Source organism: Pogoniulus pusillus, chromosome Z (genome assembly GCF_015220805.1).
Source record: "Pogoniulus pusillus isolate bPogPus1 chromosome Z, bPogPus1.pri, whole genome shotgun sequence".
Classification (NCBI taxonomy): Eukaryota; Metazoa; Chordata; class Aves; order Piciformes; family Lybiidae; genus Pogoniulus; species Pogoniulus pusillus.
In genome coordinates, this window is record NC_087309.1 from 52,661,358 (window position 1) to 52,682,266 (window position 20,909).

The 20,909-nt window shown below is 39.0% G+C and overlaps 1 protein-coding gene across 1 annotated transcript in view; it reads right to left on the reverse strand.

Annotated features, from left to right (window-relative positions):
- Positions 1 to 11,546: 11,546 nt before the first annotated feature.
- FCHO2 (FCH and mu domain containing endocytic adaptor 2) overlaps positions 11,547 to 20,909 on the reverse strand; it is a 104,336-nt gene continuing 94,973 nt past the window's right edge. Inside the window, exons 23-26 of the mRNA XM_064140377.1 lie at positions 19,386 to 19,585; positions 16,696 to 16,760; positions 14,092 to 14,256; positions 11,547 to 13,898 (exon numbers count right to left, since the gene is read on the reverse strand). Of these exons, the coding sequence (XP_063996447.1) occupies positions 13,876 to 13,898; positions 14,092 to 14,256; positions 16,696 to 16,760; positions 19,386 to 19,585 (453 nt within the window). The 3' untranslated portion in view covers positions 11,547 to 13,875. The remainder of the gene's footprint in view (positions 13,899 to 14,091; positions 14,257 to 16,695; positions 16,761 to 19,385; positions 19,586 to 20,909) is intronic.

Sequence of the window (20,909 nt, forward strand, 5' to 3'; positions counted from 1 at the left end):
CGTTATAAACACAAGCTGAAGTCCTGCAAAGAGTGAAACAGCATAAAAGTGCAGAATCAAATTATCTTATGATGTGTGACAACAGGAATAGAAGGAGATTTAATTGTAGTTGTACATCAGTTTTCTAATATCTAGTTCTGGTTCTTTCAAATTACAGCTTTAATAATAATAATAATAATAATCTGTAAATAATTATGTGGTGCTCTTTTTTATATGAAGTATTTTATCAGGCCAAACATTTGTCAGTTGTCTGATGCTAGTAATTGGTTAGTCCATAGCTATATGATATATGCTTAACTTTTATTTAAAAGTTGGCTTTATTTATTAATTTTTAAAAGTCAGTGTTGATAAAAGTTAAAGAGCTTGTTTAATAGCATCTGCATGCAAATGGCTTCTCCAAAGCTCATCAGGAGCTTTTCCTCTCCATCCACCTCGTGGGTTTCTTGTAGTGTTGAGCTTCAGGATTTGACACCAACAATAGAAAGATTTCAGGAATATCATTCTTCAGTTTGTGAAATTCTGATTCAGCCTGATGTAAGCTTTCAGTGGATTAAGTGGATGCTGATTCTTGTCATATGATTACAGTCATAAAACTGTGATCTCGAGCCATATCTTGTAATTATGGAATAAGATATTTTTAAAACTATTAAACAAAAAATTCTAACCTAGTAAATACTTAACTATGAGTAGTGCATGTTTTAGCCCCAGATCCTAAGTGGTACTATTTGGCAAAAATGGAGCAAAAATGGTTTTCAACATGCAGAAAAGTGCTGAGTTGTTTAAGTCTGTACACAGCTGTCTGTTTTTTTTTTTTTTTTTTTTTTTTTGGATGATACTAATAGAGAAAGTAAGTAAAGTATTTGGACTGGCATAGAAAGCAGTCCTAGAGCTATGGAAAGCTATGGCACACTCATGCCTGAGGTATGACAGGAAACTCAGAGCTACCAGAAGGTCATCACTTTTGACATTATTTCTGCAGTCACAGTTAAACTGGTGAGAACACTGGCAAGAAGATTGCTGTTTGGGATGATCAGCAGAGAAAGTAGTAGTTGATAATTTTTTGACTGGGAATTAAAGGCTGATTTGCAGGAGGCCATTTCTTAGAGCAGAAAGTCTGATGAAATGTAAATGAAAACTACTAATTTTGCTGTTTTCTTTAAATTGCCAAGTATGCTTATAAATGGGAAAGCCATTTATGTGGTTTGGGTTGTTTGCCTGATGATCTCTAGAAATTATAGAATCACAGAACATTAGGGGTTGGGAGAGGCCTCTGGAGATCATCTAATTCAACTTCCCCTCCTAACTCACCTAGATCAGGTTGCAAAGGAATGTGTTCAGATGGGGTTTGAAGGTCTCCAAAGGAGGAGGCTCTAAAACCTCTCTGGGCAGTGTGCTCCAGTCCTTTGTCACTCTCAAAGTAAGAAGTTTCTTCTTAAGTTAAAGTGAAATCTCCTGTGTCCTAGTCTATACTTGCTGCCCATTGTCCTATCACTGGCCACCACTGAAAAGAGCCCAGGACCATCCTCGTGACCTCCATCCCTTAGGTATTTGTACACATTTATAAGATCTCCTCTTAGTGGGGTACCGCTTTTGAGGGTGCAAATGTGGCAGTACTAAGTGCTGGTCCCTTCTACAACAAAATTCCAATACAAAGAAGAGAAGTTAATCTGTTATGAACAATTAAGAGAGAATAATTATTCTCTTTTGAGATTGGATGTGATGTACTGGATGTGCTAAGATTGTGCTTCAGTTCAGAACACTGCATATGATGTACAGAATCTGTTCAGATGTTTGAAGATGCAGTGAGTGAATCCAGACCGCCCTAAACCATCCTGGAGAGACTGTAACCACTAGAGAAATATCCATGGTTTATAATTCACAGCACACTTGGAATCCTGTTTTTCTGAAATGATACAAGATCCCTGAGTCAAGACTGGAGCTACTTGCTTTGTTTCAATGAGATCTGACCTTTTGTCTGTATATTCTGAAGCAAAAGCATCTGTAGAAAATGTGGAGGTAATGTGCAGTGAATTTTACTTTATAAATTGCAAAGTGCTTGCTGTCATAGTGTGGACCAAAGGAGATGAAGGCACAAAAGCCAAGGGTGATCTGATTCTCTGACTCCCATTAAGTTCTGTACAGCCAGTTCACAGCAAGCACTTGATGTGCATAGAAACTTCAAATCTCAGTTGAATAGCTAAGGACCATGTGATTTGGTTTATTTAAGTTTTGGCAGACTCAAAAGAGCTATACTTAGATTTTTATGATATAAAAATGCTTGGTTTATTGGAATTGTCATTTCAGAGGCTCGGAAATGACAAAAGCACTACTGACAACATTGAACAAAAGTTAATTAACCTTGAAATAGTTTGGCAGGTAGTTAACAGAAAAATCACAGCAGAGTATAATGCTGGTTATACTGGGATGGGAAGGTGACTTAGGCGTCGGCAACCTCCCTCCAAACCAGCATCCAACTGGGTTTGGTGCACTGTGCTCATGCAGAAAATCCTAGTGACCTCTGAAGATATCTCCTCTAAGAGGAACTGAGAAAGACTCAATAACTAAACCAAGATGACTGCTCTTTTCAGGGCCAGGGCATGTTGGGAGTGTTCATGACTTAGCCGGTGGTCACTGTCTTTCTTCATAAACCATTTTTCTCACGATTCCTCTTGTGTGTGAATGCAAGAGTCTCATTCAATTCTTCTATTAGTAAATCATGGAACTATAGAATAGTTTGAGTTGGACCTGACCTTGAGTGTTTGTAGGGATGGGGCATCTACAAGATCTCTGTATAACCTCTTTCAGTGTTTCTCCACTCTCATTATACGAATGTCTTCCTTTTGTCTGGCTTGAGCCTACTCTGTTTTAGTTTAAAACCATTAGCCTTTGTCAAGGTTCCACAGGCCTTGTTCAGAAGTCTGTCCTGTCTTTCTTATATGCTTCCTTCAATTATTGAAAGGAAATTATGATGTTTAGAGAGAAGTGATGAAAAAATAATAAAATGCAACAAAGTTATGCATTAACCCTATTAAAAACCAAATAGCTTTATTTTGGCCAGGAGGTATTTCTCCGGTGCATCTTAATTTGTTTGGTTTACGTATCATGGTTGCATTTGCTTCTTAAGAGAAAGACGTGACCAGCTGGTGGCGTTGGTAACCCTTAACCTGTTCCTAACGGTGATGGCACTGGGACTACAAAATGAAGGTAAGCTCTGAGAGTGTTCCTACATGCCATGTCCATCAAATGTACAGGGATCTGTGGCAGACACTCCCTCCCTGGTTGAAAACTCTGCTACCTTTCATGGTCAGAAATTGAAGCCTGGGAAAGGGCAGCTTGGTCACGCTGAGGAGAGGAGCAAAAAGGGTTGAAGAGCTCTTCCATTTTGTCTCATCCAGGGCACAAAGAGCCAGTCTGGCCTCGAGGAAGCTGCAGTCTTAAAAGACCTATCGTTTTCTGTTGAAGTGTGCATTATCAGTGCCTGTATTTAAAAGGAACACAAAGCCAGTAGTTTGGATGTTCACACAACCCAGGAGAAAATGCATATTGATGGTGTGTTGTTGACTGAATTAAATTAGCTTCTCAACTAACCAAGTGGGCTGCTCTCAGACAATATGAATTTACTTTTAACAAGCCCACTTAATATTTAGAGAAGAAGACTTTTGTAGTGAAGTCCAGATTTTGCTATGTTTCACTGGGCAAGATTAAAGCTTATTTTATTTGATAAATAAAATGACCTATGTAAAATTCAATTTGCATGCTGGTATCACCAGGCCACACATCAGATGAAGGCTTCATCACACTGAGCATGCTTTCATGTAGACTATATCCCTGAGAAGGTTTAATGATGCCCTTAATTATATAGAGAGATGAAGGAAAAGTGGGAATTCCCTGAGTACTGTTTACCATCCCTTAGTAATGCAATTTTGATGTAGTATGTCCTTCTCTTCAGCATTTTCTCTTGATTAGTTTTGTCTACAGCAGGTGTGTAGGGAGCTTAAGGTGTTGCTGTTGTATAGGTCATTGATCCAAATACAGGATAATGCTTTCTGTTTGTGGCAGCTTACAGGTTCTCATTTTGGAGTAATATTTAAAGTATGTGCATGTTCAGTTTCAAAATAAGGATGAACTGTATTCTGATGGCTGCACAAGTTTAAACAAGCAAACAATCACAAACAAAGGAAACAAACAAAAAAGCCCAAACTCTACAAGTATTAGTTTTATGATCCTTCAACAAAAGTTCTAGACCTGGAAAGACTTTATTGTCATTGTATTTAAAGTGGTTTCTAAGAACAGTTGTTCAGACTTACAGGCTGTAAACTTTTCTAGTGCAATTTTCTAGTACAGCCTGTAAATTGTAAGCTCTGGAACATTTCTTTAACACCTCTATCTGCAGTTAGGAGCAGTAAAAAGTTATAGAGTCTTTGTTTTCAAATCAAGTAGCTTAAGACCCCAGCATAGGCCCTGTTGGTCATACCCAGTGTCACAGAATCATAGAATGGTCTAGGTTAGAAGAGACTTCAAGGATCATCCAGCTCCAACCCCCCACCATAGGCAGGGACACCCCCCACTAGAGCAGTTTGCTCAAGGCCTCATCCAACCTGGCCTTAAACACGTCCAGGGTGGAAGCACCTACAAGCTCCCTGGGCAACCCATTCCAGTGTCTCACCACCCTCACTGTAAAGAACTTCCACCTAACATCTAGTCTAAATCTCTCCTCTTCCAGTTTAAACCCATTACCCCTTGTCCTGTAATTACAAGACCTTGTAAATAGTCCCTCCCTGGCCTTCCTGTAGGCCCCTTCAGGTACTGGAAGGCTACTATAAGGTCTCCTCGACTCCTTTTCTCCAGACTGAAGAGCCCCAACTATCATAGCCTGTCCTCATAGCAAAGGTGCTCCAGCCCTCTGATCATCTTCATCAGGTCATCTTCTACTTAGAGTGCTCTTGTCATGTACAGAGTGCTGTTTGTTCACTTGTGTTCGTATTAGCTGTGATGAAGTCACTACTAAGATTCTAATGAAACGAAATAGACTCAAATAATTGTGTCCTATTCCACTCTACTTTGCAAGTCCAAAGGCTTTTTTTTTTAATTCTATTTGCTTTGAAGTAAGTTAAATGAAATCATATTAAGATTACACAATTTTAATGTCTCTGTTCTATATTTTATATTTCATTGCATCTTGTTTATAAAAATAGCCCCAAGAAACAAGGACTGTTAAACTCTTAATTATGGCCAGCATTTCCACACGTGATTGTTTCCTCCTTCAGTCTTTTCTTAGCTGCAAAACTTCAGGTTTTTAACATCAGGTAACTGGAAGACTATTAGATATTATGAAGCCTGCAGGAACTCACCAGAAATGGGCTTCAAGATAATTCCCTGTTTATTTACATCTTAATACTAATTTTTTCATCTTTCATTTTCTTTGTTATGCTGCAGTTATAAAATGGAATATTATGTACTGCTAAAGCAGATGTCTTACATAAATCTTTTTTCCTTTGACCCTATTACTCTTATGATCCAGATTTTCAACCTAATCAGAAATTAGTTTAAGACCTCTATTCAGTACCTCCTTGCCTGATACTAATTATTTAATTTTAATTTTCTTACCAAGTTTTGTATTACATACTTAGATTGCCACCTTTTTTTGTTGTTGTTGTTCTGTTTTGTTAAATGTAATGGTGCAGTGCTATCTTCCTTCCAATCTCATATTTTCCAGCCCTTTAAGACTCACTGAAATAAAAATTAACTGTCTGTAAAATGGCTTGTTCAACTCCCTAAATCCTTGGGATGTTGTTTATCTGATCTGCTTGTTTAAAAAGGTTTAGCTTTAGTAGATGTGTTGGCATCTTTCTTTAAATACTCTTGGAATTGCAAAGTATTTTCACCATGTGACTAACAGAATCTAGGTAGCCATTAAGAAACTTGGCAAAGTATTTATCACTTTTCTGTCTCTGATTCTGGCATTTGCAGCTAGTATGGGTCCACTAACACAATGGAGGTGAAACATTGTTGTTGTTTTCCAGAGCAAACTTCTTCATGTCATCCTCAGTTAAACTATTTACATGGACTTTCTCTGCCCCCTGAGTTTATTTGTTCTTCTTATCAATCTCTTACATCTTATGACATTGGCGTTTATAGCCACTATTGAGAAGTCTTCCATTGTGTCATTGGAGCCAACTGCTTGTAACTCCCCACTCTGTCTGTGCTTTAGTGAACAGCTGAGCTGGACTAGTGACATGTTGCTGCCAAAAGGGAGATACCTTATTGCCTACCCCTCCTCTGCTCTTAGGGTGGCAATTCCTGTGCCTGGTGTTTGTCAAACCCTCATGCAAGATGGTTTAGTTGGCTTAATTTAACATTTTTTTCCCCCAGTGTATGTCTGGTTGATGGGTTGACTCATGAAGATACTATGCATGCTAGAGCTGGTATAGGTGTGGTGAGTGAAGGTGGAGACCATGGCCTGCGTATTCATGCAATATTGACCTGCTGAAATAGCTTGTTGTGAAGCTGTAGCCTAAGCCAGTTTGGGTGGTTTTAATTCGTGCAGGTGTCTCAATCACAAGATTATGGCATTATGAGCCTCTAGAAAATACTAAGTTTCAAGTACCTTCTAAACTACTACCTGCCCATACTATTTGACCCTAATTATAAACAACAAATGCAATCAAGTAATGCTGACTTTGTTCTCACTCATATTTGGTTGTGTAGTCCAGCCAGGCAGCTCAGGATGGGGTAGTTTGTGATTCTCTGGTGACTTCATCAGAGTGTTCAGTTTATGTTCCTTTCTTTCCAGAATGTCTATGGTCCAACCTCCAGTTTTGAGCTCAGTTTGAGGCACTGCAAATGAACTGCCTATAGGCTGCTCAAAGCCAGCAAGTGTGGCAGCTTCTGCAGAGGTTAGGACCCCCCATCCCAGAGAAAAGTTGCTGCTATACAAAATGATTAGAGCACAGAATCTCTTAACTTAGGAAAGGAATATGTCAAAGGGAGTCTCCAAGATTAGATGTGGCTGGCAGCAGATTACTCCAATGCTAAAAGGATCTTTCTAAGCTGAAGTGTGAACTGGCTGTAAGTAGTTTCAACATGACCCCTACTAGCGACCCTCTGTTTCTGATTTAAAAGTACAGCAATGAGAAGGTCTCTTGAAAGTCAATGCAGTGTGCATTGCTCTGGAAGGATGACACTAGTTTATTCACTACAGAAATACTGCCACATGATTTTCAAGATGTTCTTCACCTGGGTTACAGACATGACAGCAGAGTGTGTGCGAGATGCTGAAGAGTTTTCTTTAGAGAGCCACTAAAGCAGCATTTTTGGGGAACATTGAAAGATGTACCTGATGTGCTTTAATATTACTTTGAATTATTATTTGCTGGCAGAGAAGGTGGCTTTGCCTAAACTTTTATGGTGGAGATGACAGAGGCAAGTACAGAATACTTTAAAAAGTCTAATAGGACAGAATTATGCTTTAACTAAAGAGAAGTATTTAACAAGAATTTAAACATAATGGGGTTACCCATCTTTGAAATGGGCATACAGGTGATGGCAGATACTGTTGCTCACTGCACACTAACCAATTTCTACTGTTTTCTTAGTTTAAGAAAGAAAAAAACAGCAGAAGGGAGCACAAAGGTTTGAACATAGTATCAGGACATTCCCAATGTTACCAGTTAACTCTTGCAGGGTTGACGTAGAACTCTTGTATGTTCGAACTGTTCATAGACAAGTATGCTGTGCATGCTTTACAACTTCTGTGAGAGAGACATAGCAGGGTGTTGGTGCTACTGGACATAGGAGCAAGGTCTTAAAATTTGTTTCAGATGCTAAAATAATGGCCTGGACACTGTTTTGAGTAACAAACATGTTTTCTGGATACTACTGCTCTCTGCTGTGTGTTGGTACAAAGACACATTTATCTTTACTGATGACCTGATTAGGAGGTATAGCTGTGTCTCTGTGTTCCACTGGGCTGGGAATGACTATGAAGATAAAACTCAGCAACATTTTTCCTAGTAAACTGGTGTTGAGATAAGAACCACCACTTCAGAAAGATGCAGCATTTTGTGAGCTTTGACTTGTGAAAGCTGTTGGCTTTTTCTAATCATTGGTAGCACAAGAAGCAGAGGACTCCACTGTTGCTGCCTACACAGGGGATGAACTGAAGCACAAATCATAGTTTTACCATTTTTTTACTAAACCCATGTCATTTTAAGACTGGTTTATGCTGAATCATCCTTTGGAGGAAATGCTAGAAGACACTATTTGCCAAAACTCCTAATTTCTAATTTGTGCTTTCATGGTGTTTCTTGGGGATTAGCTCGCAGGGAAACAGGGGTACCCACATTTATTCTTCTAGGAAACTTATGACGCCTGGAAGCAAAGGCAGATGTTTAGGTGAACTGTGGTCCACAATCCCAGTTAGCACAGAGTGCAGTAATGCAGCTCATAGCTGCATGGACAGAGCACCACTTCTGCAAGAGAAGGCATCCTGCGTGCTCTTTCATGACATTAAAGATACACTTTCAGTTTTTGTAAGGTTGAATATCTCCCCAAAGTATCTTGCAAAATGCCAAGAGAATAAATGTAATGGCTCATCACCTTTTTTTCCCACATTTTCCTTTATGGAAAATGGTGTAAAAAATATGTATTCACCCCCTCCCCTAAAGGAAATACTACATCTTGTGTTTGTTTTCCCATGTAATTTCTTTATCCTGTCTCCTGTGAGTGTAGAGTTTGTGCCATGCTACCTAGAGAAGTTATGCCAGAATAACAATGTGTTTGTTTGGGGCTGAGTTTGTTGTCCAAGATTTACAGCTCTTAAAACTTCAGAAGACAGAGGAGTGATTTCAGCAGGAGAAAAGCTCCTCTACATGAGATTAAATTGGTGGGACTTCACAGATGGTGAATCACAGACACTGATTCCTCCTGTGTGCACATAAATATTTAGTGTGCGGTCAACCTTGGAACAGCTTAGAAGTAAGAAAAGCAACAAGGGATTTTATACACAGGGGCTCAGAGGCTCTGACAGCTAGAGAAACTTGCACCTATGAATGAGGTCAGATGCATAGTCTGAAATTTGTGTCTGTTCAGACTTCATTTTTCTGTCAAAATCCACAGCCCTGTAAACCTTTAAGAAAACAGAGTGCAATGCAAGTGGGAGGTAAGTAAGAGTTCTTGAGGTTGGTTCTCTTGGGGGTTTTTAAGTCCTTCTCAAGTTGCATTGGGACATCTTGCCTAGGTGCAACGTCTTACAAGTAGTGACAGTGGAACAACTTTAGTACTTCTGCCTTAGTGATGACTATTTATATAACCTACCAGTGATAGCAGTGAGAAGTGGAAGGAAAGGCTGTGGATACTATATAAGGAGTCCACCTAATTACAAAGCAGGAGAGGACATCTGGAGGGGAGAATAAGCAACTGTAGAAACAGGCTACCTTGTTTAACCACTATGAATAAAAAAAAAATGGAGACATCACTGAACACATCACCTACTGCTGCCAGCCTTCTCGGGCAGAAAACAGGAATTGAGAAAAGAGACCTTCAAAAAGGCAGACTGGGTGATGCTAGAGGAAAAGCTGAAGCACAGAGTGGTGAAGCTGGAATGATTTATGGCTTCAGATTACTTATTAAACAAACAAACAAGAAAAAAAACTATGAGTTTTAATAAAAAACAAATTAAATGAGAAAAGACTTTGTAAGAGAAATACAGCTTAGGACAATGCCAAACAGAACTTAAGTTATACTAATTAAAATAGCTGTCCCAAATCTAAAACCAGAAAGAATGGATTCTGTGAAAGTAGCCACAGAAGTGCAGAATTAATTTAAGTGGTAAATGTTTAACAACTAATCCAGAGGAGGTCTGCTTGTCCCTCAAAGATGACTTTATTTCTTAAAGACCATATGCTTTCTCTTTTGGTTACTGAATGAACTAATGGTGAACTTAAAAATCAGTATATGCCAGCAAACATGGGAGGTCAAACTGATTTGGAAGGAGTATTCAGTAATGATATACGAAGTTGAATATATACATTAAGTTTTCTATTAAGAGGCCTGGCAATCAGTTCAGTCAAGGGCAGCATACAGTAAATATGTTATTTGCTGCTTTAGTTCCTTGAACTGTTTTTAGCTTACTCTATCTAGAGTGTTTTTCTTGTTTGCTCTAAAGTCAGACTGCCCTTTCATGGCAACTGAAATGGAAACCAATTATCTAACAGTTCCAAGAAAACAAGAGGTACACAGGTATTAAGATGCCTATCGTAGGCTTTTCAAACACACAAGACTTGGAATGATGCAAGACCTTCATTTCTAGTTAGATAGCAAAACCCCACCACATTTGCAACTCCCACACTGTTCTACTTGATAATCAAAAACCTCAGCTCCTTCAAATACCCTACATAAACATTATTTGGCAGTGGTAGAGGTAGTCAGTTATCCCTGAAAAACTACCTGATCATGCACTTAGATAATCATGAACCTGTTTGAGCAATATAAATCCAGTTTATAGTAGTTGTGAGTAGTACATGGGCACAATAACAAATGTCTGTGTTAACATTGCCAGAGCAATAACCTGTAACACTTCAAGTTCAATGAATGCCAGAACTGAGCACCTTTTTGCATCCCTAACCAATAACTGATAATGGCGAGGGGAGTTGAAAGAAAATTGCTAGAGAGTAAATTGCAGAGTAAATTGCTCTGTGTCATAGTCTGTCCTTTGGCCAGCAGCCTTGAAGACAGACTGCTGGGCTAGATATGCCATTCTATCTGACCATCAGGCACCTGCATTCTTCACTCCTGCCTTCCAGAAGAAGATAAGAATCAAGCCCTTGGACTACTGCTTTCCAGCATGAAAAGAATGATACTTATTTCAAAGATATCCAGCCAGCTGAGAAAGTCAATTTAAAAAGACTAATTACTAATCTCATACAGGCTGTGGGACTAGTAGCAACAAGCCAGAACAATCTGGTGTATTTGTTCAGTTTTGACTTTGCTTCTTTTCTCACAGCTTAGAAGGACTACTCTCTCAGACTGCTGAGGGCACTAAAGTAGTACAGGTAGACTTAAGCTGTCTTCTTTTTTGGACTGGTGCAACACAAAAAAATGAGAAACAATTTCCTTAGTCTTGCCCCTGATTTTTTTTTCACATTCATTTAACAAAACATAGATTTATGAAAAAAGTTAGGTACTGTGCAGCCTTTGGTAGCATTTCCTACAGAGAGCAGCTTGTGCCTGCAAAGCTGAGAGACACGGACATATCCATATCTAAGGTATTAGTCTGGCATAGCAGTTTAGTAAAGGCATTAGGCACTGCAGACATCTCAGGCTTTCGTTTAGTGGAGATGCAACTCTGCAGAAGTCATCTTTCCACCCACCATCTCTATGCTGTGTTTAAAACACATGAAGAGGTCACAATATTATCTCCACTCATCACTTAAAAAAAATAATCAGTTAACAGTTTTATAATACTCAATACAGGCATAGCTTTGTTGCATTACTGCTCAGAAGCTCTGTGGGACTAACTGCAAAAGCATAGGCAAGATAAATCTGGATTTAAATTATATATTACATGTTTATTATGGGTGCATTTAAAAAAATTTACATTTTAAGAAGAGTCAGCAGTATTTACAATTTTTGTAAGATAAACTTGTATGCTCTCATTTACAGTCTGATGAAGTAACAATTCATAAAAATCCAGATCCTTTAGAGTTGTGTTTACAAATTAGTTTTCTTAGGAGGCAGTTACAATGGATATTGCTCTATACACAAGCAAGAACCAGCTTGCTACATACCTTTTCTTTTCTTAATCGGACAGCTACATGTACTTTTTACATTGGTTTTCTTTTAATTTCTTTACAAAAAGCATATATAAACTTGTATGGCTTCAAAATTGTAACCTGCAGCCAATTCGAATGTATATATCCCCTGAATGAAGGCTGGTTCAAAAGTGCTGAAACATAACTACTTCATTTTACTTAGAAATGAAAGTAATGCTTCATTTAAAATAGCAATACAATTTTGGGTTTTCATTAACAAAATATTGCCATGTTAAACACAGTTTGATTACAAAGCAGGTTACAATTAAGATTCCAGCAAAAGGCTGTACCATTTAATGAGCTACAAATTTACCATTCAGTAAGTTTAGCAAATTAAGAGCCAAATATCCCCTTATCATCAAATCTACAGTACAGTATATGCTTAGTGCTAACAAAGGAACTCTCATTTGCAGAAGTGTGTAGTATACATTAGAATTTACGTAGCCTCTACAAAGTTTAACTTCTTGTAAAGCTTTAGCAGTCCAGTTCATTACTGGTTCTGCATGAATTAGTTCAAGCATGCTTTAAGGTTTTAATAGAGAATTTGAAGTAGATACCGGCATTCAGAATGGTCCTATGAAGTTCCTATTCCTATGTGCAGTTCGTTGAATTATTTTGCACCAATACTTCTGATTTCGACACTGAAAAAACACTGAATAATACAAATATGTAATAGGTTTTCTAAATTAGTGACTTGCTTTAAAAGCCACAGCTAATGTGTCAGTTCCCTGTATTTAGGCTGTGTCAAGCAGATTAGATGACAATACAGTTATTAAAATTGGTGGTTATAAAAAAAAAAATAAGAGAAATGGCAGTACTTGTCATCCTGCTGCCATCAAATACCCTTCTAAAACGCCATTCCTCCCAAGCCACTATGTCTTTACATTCACATCACACAACCCCAAAAGCGTCCAAAGTCCAAAGAAGTGCAGTCGAAGTGAAAGGAAATACTGTTTGCCTTTAAAAGGTTGATTTTACCATCTTCTGTGATTTTTCAGGATCTTCATCTTTGGTGACCTTCAAGTTACTCTCTCCAAGTTTCAAAGTCCCGCACGATGCATCTCCCTTTACTATAACTGCGTTTATTGCAATTACCCCATGAGGAAGCAATCCAGTATTTCAAACCTTTCTTAAAATGATCCCCAGTTTTTTTTTTTGCAAATCTGCCTTCTAAGTCAATCCCAGTCCAAGGAATTTTCAACAAAGTTGTGTGTATGATACAAACGCCATGATTTCTCGATTAAAAGCCAAACTTTGAAAAAAAGGAAGCGAGGCACATGGAAAACAAATTGGATAGGCACAGTTTTGTTTCTGTTTTTGATTTTTTTTTTTTTAAAGGCACGAATGTTATATGCAGTTCATATAAAAATAAATTAAATCTACAGCATTTAATTCAAACAATCACAACGCTCCCAAAATTTACTATCCGCAGAAGTAAATCTCCGCTGTTTTTTCTGCAATTCTGTAACGCATTGCACTTAGGGAAAAAAAAAACACCTATATAAAACAACTCACATGTTAATAATATATGGTACATGGGCATCAAGTTACATTTCTTTTATACATCTCTAAATCAGCTGGTTTTGTGGCATGAGTAGATAGAAGAGCTACAGGAGACTTTGCCTTGGCTTCCTTTACAAACTGGTAGTTAAAGAATCTGAGAAATTACTATCTCTGGCGGAAAGCTCACATATTTCTTACTCTCTTCCATTTTTAGGTTTAATGTTTACAGAATAGCATACAGTTTCATACTTTTATTACAGCTATGGATTACTATTTTGGCTTCATCTATATAAACTTTAAAAAAAAAAAATCAGACAAATCTTCCCAAATATTGCAGTTGATTGTTTAAAGACAGTGTTGAAGTTAACTTCAGTGCTATCATAAAGTAATAAAAAGTTTGCAAAATGACTTTTAAAAGTGCATTTTCTGTTCTGTAGTTCAGCCTTGAAGTAGGTCAATGTTTTGCAAAAAAAATTAATGCATGTTGAAATAGTGTTTGAAAAGCAGAGAGGGCAAAGTGAGCTTCTTGTACTCCTTTGTTCCAATGACTTTCACAGGTACATCAGCAGTCTGCCATATACCGCCCTGCAAAACAAAGGTTGGGGTTTTTTTTTGCAGCCAGTAGATAAAACAATTTTTGTCAGTACTTCCCTGGGAGCTATGAAAAAAACCCCTCTGAAACAGTTTTCACCCATGCTTTAACGAAAAGTAATTATTTGAGCATCACTTAACAGCTTGGTATTTTACAATTTAACACCGTAGAATAGATTTGTCTTACCAGTGGCAAATCTCTTCTTAAGGAGGGAAAGCCGATAACCAGTGCCTACAAGCTCCACATCTACTCCTGAAAGGGTGCCTCCTTCGCTAATGAATTGCACTGCAAGTGTTGCTGGTTTACTAGGTCCTTCTGAAACTTCAAATTTTGCCCTGAGGGATCCTGAACCTTTAAAAATAACAAAAATGAAGCACTGGTTGTTTAGCAAGAACAAGGCAATCTCCCAAAATTTGGAGTGCAAGACATGAAACTAACATGGTGACCTTTTGAGAGCTATTCCTAGCAGCAGTCCTACAGAGATGTTCAAAGAGGAGAGGACAAGTCTAGTTTTGTCCAATACTCTGTCTCCAATAATAACTAGTGAATGATGTAAAGAGAAACAACAGACATCTCTGCAAGATTGCACTGAGTGAGTGTATCAGACAGGCTGGTAATGACCAATTACCCCTCTTTGGTCCCTATAATTATAGTTTATTCTTGCTGGTCTGTTAGCACTTATTACCACCTACCTTGTATGCAGTATTTTTCATTAGCAGATGTGAAAGAACATCAGAACGTTTATATGTTGTCATGATCTGCCTGCATGATTTTACATGAACAAAACCATTGGAAGAAAAGCAACTATGCAGTAATGTACCTGGATGGAAGGAATTCTTATTTTCTCTGATAAAGACAAGGTCCAAATTTATTTTTTTTTAGAGATAGTGGTGAAGCATCGTCACATTGATGCTATTAGAAAGCACTAACAGTTCAAAATGACTGTAAGTACACTCCTATAGTCAACGTGAGCCATTAAACCCTGCCTCAAACATTGTTTCTAGTTTAGTTTCCTAGTTCTTAAGTCTTATTCTTGCAAAATACGATGGGAAAAAAGAGATTTAAATAATTACTAATGGAATAGCAAACACCAAGTATTTTCACTTTAGAAAAACCTGATATTCCTAGTCAAACTGCTAAATTATGGGAAAAGTAGGTAACTGAAATATTAGTGGGGTAAAAGTGGGAATTAATGCATAGAATTGCTTTATGTCATTTTTTTTTCTGATAAATTTGATTCCAGGTCCATTAAATTTACTCAGTAGGTCTGCCATAATTTGAGCTAATAGAACTTCTTTCCACTTTAAGTATGTAAACTTATATAGTCAAGTGCTTAGAAGGTTTGTTCTGCGTTTTATCTCTGTATTTGATGGAAGCTCACATAATTGCGCTGGACCATAAGAAATAAACCAACACATTTTACCACTGTGTACACCAGAATAAAGAAGACTTCAGGGTGTTTGTCCTGAGACCAGCATAGTATACTTTCTCTTAAACACTGAGTTGTGAGTACTAAGTGTTTATTCTCAAAGAAAAGGGGATGAAAGACTGTGGGAAGAGATGTAAATATAGAAGAAGCAGTGAGATACGTGCAAGTCATATGTAAGAACACATGCGAGATGCCATCTGCATCGCTAGCATTTTATGCTGCTGTGTAGGTGTAGAGCAGCTCTTTGGCTGGCTGCACTTGTGTTTTAGTACACTAGGTTTAGAGTTTTTTCTGCTTTATTTTTAAAAGAAACTCCACAGCTTAGAAATTAAAGAGGAAAAAAACCCAAACAACTCAACAAATAAAAAACAGCAAAAAAAACCCAACCCAACACAAGATGTCTGCCCCTATATAATAGTAATGGAAGACAGATGGCAAAAAACTGTGAGGCCAGGGAACAACAAAGTACACCAGACACAGCAACAACCTCTGTCAGATAAAATTACCTGGTTTTGTTTGAATGATGACCACAACTTTGCAGCCTCTGCAGGAACAGAAGGTGTCTTTTATTTCCAGGCTTGTGGTATCTTTATGAAACCAGTCATATTTACCAGCAAACCTGTGCTTTCGTAGTGATTTTCACTAAATTCTTCGCAGGGCTAAAGGCCTTTCCTTTGCACCATGAGTTCAGTTCCCCACAGAAATTCTGAGGATAAGATGCCTCCCTTGGGCTCCTGTTTTTCTCCTTCAGTGAAACATTTCACCTGCAGAGGCTGCAAGGGCTGAGACATCAACTGGACCTCAGAGAAAGGCAGCTAGGCAGAGGACACTTACTGATACCTTACCCAATGCTATATAGATTACTACTCTGAGCACCTGTGCAGAGATTCATTTTTTTCCTGGAGTTTCGTGTGGTCTAAACTAACAACCTCAAAATGCTGGTCAAGAATCATGGATTCTTTAGCCTGTCTCAGCAAATTTTAAATTCCCCTCAGTTTTCCCATGAACCTCTTTCACCTTTATTTCAATTGACAGTGTCTGGAAATATAAAGATACTAAATGTATTTTCCTTCGAATTACCAAATAGCATTTATGTATTTCCTCCCAAGCCTAAACTACTGTAAAGCTACTTTAAGCTTTTAGAGGGCTTTGCTGGCTTTTTGGTTTGTAATTAATTGATTTATATTCTTACAATTGCTATTAAAAGAATCTCTCAGAAAGAAATTAAACGAGAAAAGATTAACTGGTAGACAGGATACAACATGTGAAGACCTGTAAACAGGTATGAGGATGTAGAGGCTAAAATGATTACTTTTTTACAGTTACATTTTTTCTGTATGAGAAAACAGAGCTCAACTTGCCTCCATTCTCAGACTTCTCTGAAATGCTCGATATTTTCCAATATGCTTTCATCTGGTCTGAGTTCCTGTAAGAGAACAGCAGGTCAGCAACAGGTACCAGATCTCGCATCTCCATTCTAGTAAAACGGGTTGTCATAAAATGACACTGAGTTTAAGCTAACTTCTGACACTATAAAGGAGCAGAAAAGGGCACCAAGCACCACAGTCTCTAAGCTGACAGAACATTTTAACTCCTGGAGCACTTGCAGCAGTTCCATCAAAAGAAAAGTAAGCAAACAAAAGTTGTGAGCAGTGTGAAGGGCTGATAGGCATTTGTGTAGCAGAAATGAAATGCTCACACAAGAAGCACATATGGTAGTGGTTACTTGCAGATCAAGCTATAAGACATCTATTTTTAAAAAACCTAAACCCCACCCCCTAATCCACTAAACCAAACAGGCAGCACAACACAAACTCTGGAGTTCTCTGGGACATGACTTTTTTTTTTTTTTTTTGGTCAGCCATCTAGGCTCAGTGTTTTGGCTTTGGGAAGTTGCCCAGGTCGAAGACAAAGAATCTCAGCTCAAGTTTCTTCAAGTGATAAATCTGTAATCAAATTGTCACTAAGATCTGAGTATTCCAAGCTGACACTACATCTTCTGTCTAGGTGGTCCGGCTCTTGGCTCAGGCTTTGTTACAGAGCATTTTGTGGAAGAATCCTGGACAACGAGACTCCCTTCTCATCATGTTCAGGAAGCAGGATACTGAACCTGCCTTTGCTTAAAGTAAGCTGAAGACTATTTGGTCAAAAGTGTTGCTTCCATTAAAATTGCAGAAACATAGAATGGTGTGGGTTGGAAAGGACCTCTAAAGGTCATCCAGTCCAACCCCCATGCAGTGATAATGGATATCCTCCACCAGATAAGATTGCTCAGAGCCTCACTGAGCTTAACCATGAGTACCTCCAAGGACGGGGCCTCAATTACCTTCTTGGACAACCTGTTCCAGTGTTCCACTGCCCTCATGGTAAAGAACTTGTTCTTAACATCCAGCATAAATCTGCTGTTCTCTAACAAGAAAATATTGTGCCTCACCCTATCACTACAGGCCTTTGGAAACAGTCCCTCTCCAGTATTCTGGAGTACCTTTCAGGTACCGGAAGGCCACTGTTAGGTCTCCCTGGAGCCTTCTCTTCTCCAAGCTGAAGAACTTCAGCTCCTTTAGCCTGTCCTTGTAGTAGAGGTCTTTCAGCCTCAAGACTGTTTTCATGGCCCTGCTGTGGACCTCTCCATCAGGTCCATGTCTTTCCTGTCTAGTGCTCCAGATCTAGATGCAATACTCCTGGTGAGGTCTTACCACAGCAAAGTGGCAGAATCACCTCTTGACCTGCTAACCATATTTTTGATGTAGCCCAAGATGTGAGAGGCCTTCTAGGTTGCAAGTGCACATTGTTGGTTCATGTCCAGCTTCTCATCCACCAGCACCCTTAAGTTCATTTCTGCAGGACTGCTCTCAATTTCACCACCCCCCAGCCTGCATTGCTATCTAGGATTGCCCTGACCTAGGAGTAGGATCTCACACTTTTACTTATCAAATCTCATGAGATTCTCCTCTGCCCACCTCTCCAGGTTCCTCTGGATGGCATGCTGTCCTTCAGACTCATTGGCTGCACCACTCAGCTTGGTATCATTTGCAAATTTGCTGAGGGTGGACTCAACCTTGCTGTCAATACCAAGAGAAGACTGACTCAACCTTGCCAGGATTTTTTCCACTTAAACTGCTGCTGTATATTACTACCTTGCCCAATAATCACATTTAAATGCATTTCCTCTAGAACTTACCTGATAAATACATCAGATTAATTATTCTTCTGAACCTTGCCTTATAAGGTAAACTGATCTGTAAGTAACAAGGCTAACAAAGTCCAACTTCCTTTAACTTATTTGCTCTCTTCACATTCTTTGAAACAGTCCAGGAATTATGTGACTGTTGGGCAAGTATCTATGTGCTGATAACCCACAGACAGTGGTTGGATTCTGCTCATCTTTTGCTCTAGGGATGTACTGCTTTGCCTAGTTCCACTACCTCCTCCTTCTTTTCATGAGCTTGTAGAAACATAATTACCTGAGATCCCTGCCTCATTTTCAGGTGCTACTGTAAATGCAGGTAGTAATATGCATGACACTTGAACTGAGAGACAGTGACATGTGGCTTATAAAGAGCTCCTCAGCTATTGAACATCATTGTAAAAAACATTCCAATTTAGAACCTATTTTTCTTAATCAGAGCAATCAAGAAATCTTTTTAAGAATTGCATTTTTTCTACTCTCTCTAATCCTTATATCCTTATGGATATATCCATACACACACAAAAAACCCCTTTTTTAACCATTAAAGGATTTTGCTTTTTAATTAGTATGTTAGAAGTATGTATCCTATCTACTGGCTGAAAGAAAGCAAACACCAAAAATTTCTCAAGGTGTATATTACTACACCACTGGAATGGGTGCATATTGTCTCATTTTAGTTTGTATGACTTGGCTGCACACAATCTGTTTCAGGCGGAAAATGTCCTAACAAAACTACACATTGTATCAACCAACCAAACAAACAAAATCATCTCTTTCTTCCCATGACATTTTCCAGGCTTTGGCACTAATGAATACATTGAAATGAATGGGAAATAGTAAAAAGCAAAGTATTAATCTCACCATTTTGCAGGTGGAAGTGATTGCATGTTTGTTACTCCTCCATCTACTGGTACCACAACCTGGACATTAGACAGCACACTAGGCACATTCATAGACTCTGGGTTGTACTTGTAATCCACTCTCACATCAGTAGTGCTAGCATTACATTTCCAGTAAGTTGCAAGATTCAAAGGAGTGGACTGGATGCCATTTGAAGATACCTGTAAAAGAATAAACCACTGAAAGCAGCCTAATTAAATTTATTCCCCTTTTTGGTAGAATTGGGGGATTATAGTAATAAATATAACTAAATCCTGACAAAGTATCAAGGGAACATTTGTCCTCTGAGTCTTTAATCACAGAACTCTGAAGACTATCACAGTCTAAAGTAGATAGAGACTCCAGCAACCCTCTAAGCAACCTGAGACAGTGCTTGATCACCCTCACAGGAAAAAAGTATTTCCTGATGTTCAGAGGGAACCTCCTGTGTTTCACGCTGTGTCCAGTGCCCCTAGTCTTGTCACTGCACACCAATGTAAAGAGCCTGGGTCCATCCTCTTTACACCCTCCCATCAGATATCTGTATACACTGATCCCCCCATAGCCTTCTCTTCTCCAGCCTGAGCAGTCTCAGCTTTCTTAGCCTTTCTTTATGGGAGAGATGCTCCAGTCCCTTCATCATCTTTGTGGACTCTCCAGTACATCCATGTCTCTCTTGCAACAGACTCCCCAGAAGTGGACAGAGTACTCCAGGTGTGCCCTCTTCGGTGCCAAGAAGAGGGAAGTACCATGCCCCTTGACCTACTAGCAATTCTTTGTCCGGTGCAGCCCAGGAGACCATTAGCTGCATTTGCAGCAGAGGCACATAGCTGGTTATGTTCAACATGGTGCTTCATGGCATCCCAGACCCTTTTCTGCCAAGTTGATTTCCCAGTAGGTGATCTCTAGCATATACCAGTGCATGGGCTACTTCCTCCTTTATTGAAGTTCATGAGATTCCCATTAGTCCACTTTTCCATTTGGTTAAGATCTCCCTAGAGGTCTGAATGACCCTCTGAGGTATCCAGAGGGTCCTCCCAGTTCTGTGTCATCAGCAAACTTGCTGAGGGTGCACTGTGCTCTGCCATCCAGAGTTAATAACACAGCTGTTAAATGAGACTATAAACTCAGTATTGACCCTTGAGCTACTGTCAGTAGCTACCGTCCTCCAAATAATTACCATCCTCCAACTCCATTTCATGCTACTGACCACCACTCTCTGGACCTAGCCATTCAGCCCATGTTCAGTCCACCCCACTGTCTGCTCATTCAGCCTGTACTTCAGCTTGTCTGTGAGGATGATATGGAAGACTGCATGTCAAAAGCCTTCAATAAGTCTAAGCAGACAATATCCACTGCTCTCCCCTCATGCACCACGGCAGTCATTTCATCAGGTCTATCAAGTTGGTCAAGACTCGCTGACTACTCCTGATGACATTCTTGTCCTTCATGTGCCTGTAAATGGTTTGCAGGATGAGATGCTCATTCATTTACACTGTGAGAAGT